The sequence below is a fragment of the Microtus oregoni genome, unplaced genomic scaffold (genome assembly GCF_018167655.1).
Source record: "Microtus oregoni isolate MIOR12 unplaced genomic scaffold, Mior012 000098F_ref0000018, whole genome shotgun sequence".
NCBI lineage: Eukaryota > Metazoa > Chordata > Mammalia > Rodentia > Cricetidae > Microtus > Microtus oregoni.
In genome coordinates this window covers 3,098,973-3,104,654 of record NW_024544711.1, presented here as the reverse complement: position 1 = coordinate 3,104,654, position 5,682 = coordinate 3,098,973, and the positions used below count along the sequence as shown (strand labels likewise).

The 5,682-nt window shown below is 47.0% G+C and overlaps 1 protein-coding gene across 1 annotated transcript; it reads left to right on the top strand.

Annotated features, from left to right (window-relative positions):
* The first annotated feature begins 2,714 nt into the window (after positions 1-2,714).
* LOC121442926 (monocyte differentiation antigen CD14-like) lies at positions 2,715-4,465 on the top strand. Its single transcript, XM_041644556.1, has 2 exons — positions 2,715-2,907; positions 2,988-4,465. Exons 1-2 carry the CDS (start codon positions 2,905-2,907, stop codon positions 4,098-4,100), a joined length of 1,116 nt encoding a protein of 371 aa, XP_041500490.1. The 5' UTR covers positions 2,715-2,904; the 3' UTR covers positions 4,101-4,465.
* The last annotated feature ends 1,217 nt before the right edge of the window (positions 4,466-5,682 follow it).

Genomic DNA, 5,682 nt, shown 5'->3' with positions numbered 1-5,682 from the left:
TGCCACTTTTGATCTCTGCCTGATTCATACTTGGAAGACTTTTAATATTTGTACAATTTGGGGATATTGTATTGATGGAAATTTGCTTATGTATCATTTCTGACTTCTCCCAGGAGTATTGCTTCTAAATTACCCCAGGAAAGTCCTGAACACACTACTCCTTCAGCTTTTAGGGAGATAGCCTTATCTACTTGAAGGTCTTCCTTAGGTCTTGGAGGTTGTGACACACATGAAGACAGAGGTCTCTTTATGAGGCTATGAGACATTCTTGAAACATCTGTCCCTGTACTTACTCAGGAACAAGATAATCAAAACAAAGTAAACTTAAAGAGGTCAACAGGATTTGGTGGGCTAGAGAAGTTAGCCACAAAACAGATTAAAGACACTCAGGCAGTTATATGGCGTATACAACAACAAAGTCAGGTTAGCTGGAGTTACCTCTGCCCTACACAGAGACTTATATTGCTGAGCAAAGAAAGACACAGAAAGAAAGAGATATCAGGCTCTCCCTTTCTGGGAAAAGTTAGCACACGCAGAGCCACTGTGATGTCTTATGACCAAAGATCAAAAGATGCCAGGAATAGACATAGACATAAATTCTATGAAGATACATTATGTCAGTGGGGGGTGTCAATGGCAGTTTCAAAGAAAAAAAAAAAGCACTAAATGCTAGGATGATCTGGTGTTAGTATTTAGGCATCTGTACTGGCCTGCTCTCAGAGTCCTGACAGGATACATCCTCAACCGCAGCCACTAAGAGCACCTCCTGTGCACATTTGCTAATTCCCTTTTAAAAGGTGGGCCTTGCCCACCTCTCTCCCTCTCTCTCTCTATCTTTCTTTCTCTCTCTCCCCCCTCTCTGCCTCTCCTCTTCTGCCACTCCTGTCCACAGAAGCCAATCTCTCCCCTCCCCCCTTTCCCATTCCCTATCCCCCAATTTAAAAAAAACAAACCTACACATGCCTGGCAGTGGTGGCACACGCCTTTAGTCCTAGCACTCAGGAGGCAGAGACAGGCAGATCTCTGTGAGTTTGAGGCCAACCTGGTCTACAAGAGCTAGTTCCAGGACAGGCTCCAAAGCTACAGAGAAACCCTGTCTCGAAAAAACCACAAACAACAAAGAAACACCCTCCACCACATGAGTTCTGTCGCATGGCATTTCTTAAAATTACAACACTTCATCTAAATCATTTATTAAAGAACTTACCTACCAAGAAGGGCTGCAGCATCCCCAAACTGGACAGTGAGGGATGTTCCGCCTATGTAAGTCTATGTCACAGAGTTTGTATGAGAGCTGGAAGCTTACAGGCTGCGGCTAGTCTCCTTCAGTGTTTTAACAACTAAATACCTTTGTTAATGCCCAGAATCATTCAAGGCCCTGGCTTGGGTTCAGGGGAGGAAAAAAAAACATGACAAATCTGGTAAAGACAGACTATCAAGGCACTCTGAATTTCTTGGTCAAGACAAGAAAAAAGTGAGGACAGCTGGGGTGTCCTACAAGAAAGCCGCTTTAGAAGACACCTTGCTGCAGCTGACTGTGGTGACACATGGCTGTAATCCCAGGAGGCAGAGGCAAATGGATCTGTGTGAACTCCAGTTGGGTCTACACAGTGAGTTCTGGACCAGCAGAGTATAGTGAAACCATCTCAAAAATAGTAATAGTAATAAAATAGTAATAGTAAACCTTGCTTCCCAATTTGGGGTCTGTTGTACATGACAATGTGATTTGGCCAATGTGTCCACCAAATACTACATTTTGCTTTGTTCTGTTTTTAAACCAAGGTCTCTCTTCGTAGTCCTAGCTTTCCTGAAACTCTCTTAGTAGACCACGCCGGACTTGAACTCACAGAGATCTACTTGTCTTTGCCTCCTGAGTGCTGGGATTAAAGGTGTGCGCCATTAGCCTAGCTAGCTCTTTTTTTTAAAATTATTACCTGAACAACGGTGGCACATACCTTTAATCCCAGTAATTGGGAGACAGAGGCAGGCAGATCTCTGTAAGTTCAAGGACAGCCTGGTCTACAGAGTGAGTTTCAGAACAATCAAGGCTACACAGAGAACCCCTGTCTCAAAAAAAAAAAAAAAAAGCAAGAAAAGAAAAGAAAACTATTAAACAAGCCGGGCATGGCTCACACCTGCAACCCCAGCACTTGGGAAGCAGAGGCAGGAAGAAAATCATGAGTTCAAGGCTAGCCTGAGCTACGTACACAGTAAGTTCTGGGCCAGAATGGGCTACAAGAATGAGAGAATATGGGGAGAAAGAGAGAGAGGGAGAGTGGGAGGAGAATGAATTATTGAACAAGGGAATAAGATGGAGAGAAGGGAGGGTTGTTCTTCATGCTCTCAACCTTGAACTTTATTCTCCCTCTGGAATCCATAAATAAATTCACAATCTTCCACAAACGTCCCATCAGTCACACTCTTGAAGAAAGTCAAGGACTTGGATTTGAATGGTGGAAAATTGTTAGAAACTGAGACTAGGGGGAAATGGAGCTGAATCCCTGGGATTGGGCAGCAGAACACTGAGTAAGGCCCTGGTGTGGTTCATCCTTTTCCTGCATGTACCAGACTAGCCTGAGGCGCTTAGGTCATCCTCTTGGCACAGAGTGCCCTAATGCCACAAAGAATTCTTCCTGTTTTGGTTCCTCCCTGTAAAATACTTCATTGCAATATTTACTAGGAGTAGGAGGACTGTTAGGAGGAAGAAAAGAGGGGGAAGTGATTAGAGGTCACAGAGGAGGGGACTGGGTGACATCCCGAGATTACATAAATTCACAGGGGCTGTCAAAGAGAGCAAACAAGCGCGTGAAACTTGGAAACCAGAGAACACCGCTGTACAGGAAAGAGCCTGAAGCCGTTTTCAGAGCCGGCCTGGGCCATCGAAACTCTCAGAATCTATCGACCATGGTGAGTCAGATAGTCTTGGGGTGGAACCGGGCCCACCTGAGGAACCCCAAGAGTCTCCCTGACCACTGCTGTCTCCTCAGGAGCGTCAGCTTGGCTTGTTTCTGTTATTACTGACGCTGGCACACGCCTTCCCTGCCGCGCCAGAGCCCTGCGAGCTGGATGACGACGGCGTCCGCTGCGCCTGCAACTTCTCAGATCCGCAGCCGAACTGGTCCAGCGCTGTTCTGTGTATCGGGGCAATAGACGTGGAGTTCTACGGCGGCGGCCGCAGCCTGGAACATTTTCTAAAGCGTGTGGACACCGAAGCAAACCCGTCGAAGGACATCACAGATGTGCTCGAGTCCCTGCTGTGGGAACGGCTTACCTTGGGGAACGCGCGGGTTCCTGCTCCGATGCTATTCGGAGTCCTGCGTTTGCTCGGGTTTACCAACCTCAAGGAATTAACCCTCGAAAACCTCGAGGTAACCGGCACCGCGCTGCCGCCGCTCCTGGAAGCCTCTGGACCAGATCTCAACACTTTGCGCCTCAGCAACGTGTCGTGGGCGACAAGGGATGCCTGGCTCGCAGAACTGCAGCAGTGGCTAAAGCCAGGACTCAAGGTATTGCATATTGCCCAAGCAAACTCACTCAACTTTTCCTGCGAACAGGTCCGAGTCTTCCCCGCCCTTGCCACCTTAGACCTGTCCAATAACCCCGAATTGGGCGAGAGAGGACTGATCTCGGCTCTGTGTCGGAGCAAGTTTCCGGCCCTCAAAGTTTTAGCGCTGCGCAACGCCGGGATGGAGACGCCCAGCGGCGTGTGCTCTGCGCTGGCCGAGGCAAGTTTGCAGCTGGAAGAACTGGACCTTAGTCACAATTCACTGCGGGATACTGAAGGCGCCCCCGGGTGTGACTGGCCTAGCAAGCTAAACTCGCTCAATCTGTCTTACACTGAACTGGAGCAGGTACCTAAGGGACTGCCAGCCAAACTCAGCGTACTTGATCTCAGTTACAACAGGCTGTATAGGCAACCTAGGCCAGATGAGCTGCCCAAAGTAGTTCACCTGTCACTTACAGGAAATCCTTTTTTAAACTCTGAGCCCCACTCGGAGGGGTACAACTCTGGCATAGTCGTAGCCCCAGTGCGTTCATCCCTGGCAGTGGGTTTGTCGGCAACGTTGGCTGTTCTCCAAGGAGCCGGCCTTTTTGCCTAGTGCCAAAGGGAGAAAAAGAAATGAACATTTACATTGTCCTGGCTTCTGAGGGTCCTGGTCAGGTTGATCAGAACTTCTTGACCAACGAATCCTCTGTCTTACAGTTATTAAAATCTTAAACCACGATGTAAGGGAAGAAAGACAGTCTAGATGGCTCAATGGGTAAAGGCCACCAAGCTTGACACTTGATTTTGATCCTCAGGATCCACATGGAAGGAAAGACCTCTGTCCTGAAAGTTGTCCATCTGACCATTACACACGTGCTGTGACACAGTTGTGTGTGTGTGTGTGTATACACACGTGTGTATGTGTATGCATACATACATACATGCATGCTCACAAAATAAATATTTTTAAAATAACAATCTGCTGGTTTTGTGTGATTGGAATTTTGTTGTTGTTTGCTTGTCTGTTGAGACAGTTTGGCTATGTAGCCCTGTCTGGTCTCATGAGTCCACGTCATTCATTCCACGGGTCTTCACTGAGTATCCTCTTTTTTTTTTCTTTTCTTTTCTTTCTTTCTTTCTTTTTCTTTTTTTGTTTCTGGTTTTTTTTTTTTTTTTTTTTTTTTGGTTTTTCGAGACAGGTTGGTTTTTTGAGCCAGGGTTTCTCTGTGTAACAGTCCTGGCTGTCCTGGAACTCGCTCTGTAGACCAGGCTGACCTCAAACTCACAGAGATCTGCCTGCCTCTGCCTCCCGAGTGCTGGGGATTAAAGGCATGCGCCATCACCCCAGCGAGTATCTTCTACACATCAGGCTCAATGCAAGAGCAAAAAATCATTCTTAGACTTTCTCCACCTCCCTAGAAGTCCTACCTCCCCCCAAGAAAAGAACTGCAGGGTCGGAAGGAACAGAAAAGTGTTTGTTGGGGAATATTGTTTTCAGGTGTGTAACTGTTGTTTATGCTGCATGTGTTTAACTCTATGAAACTGTGGGGGGGTTGTTTGTTTTGGGGGGGTTTTTGGTTTGTTTTTGTTTGTTTGTTGGTTGTTGTTGTTTTGCCCATCTAAAACACCTGATGGTCCTAATAAAGAGCTGAACTGCCAATAGCTAAGCAGGAGCAAAGATAAGCGGGGCTGGCAGGCAGAGAGTATAAATAGAAGGAGAAAATAAGGAAGAGGAGGAACAAGAAGACAAGGAGGGGAGGACTTCAAGGGCCAGCCGCCCAGCCGCCCGGCCACCCAGCCAGCTGCCCGGCCGCCCGGCCGCCCGGCCAGCTAAGGAGTCAGAGTGAAAGTAAGATGTACAGAAGTAAGAAAAGGAAAAAGTCCAGAGGCAAAAGTTAGTCTGGGATAATTTAAGTTAAGAAAAAGCTGGCAAGAAACAAGCCAAGACCAGGCATTCATAACTAAGAATAAGCCTCCATGTGTGATTTATTTGGGAGATGGGTGGCAGGCCCCTCAAAAAGTCAAAAGAATAAAACATCACACAAGTGTTCTCAAGCTAGACCTGTGGGAAACAGTGAAGGCATAGCGAGGGCTTTCAGATCACAGGCACTAGGGTTAAAGGATAGTTGGATTAATTGTGATTTGACTGAGATTGACCCCCACAGCCTCATATATTTGAATACTTGATCCCCAGT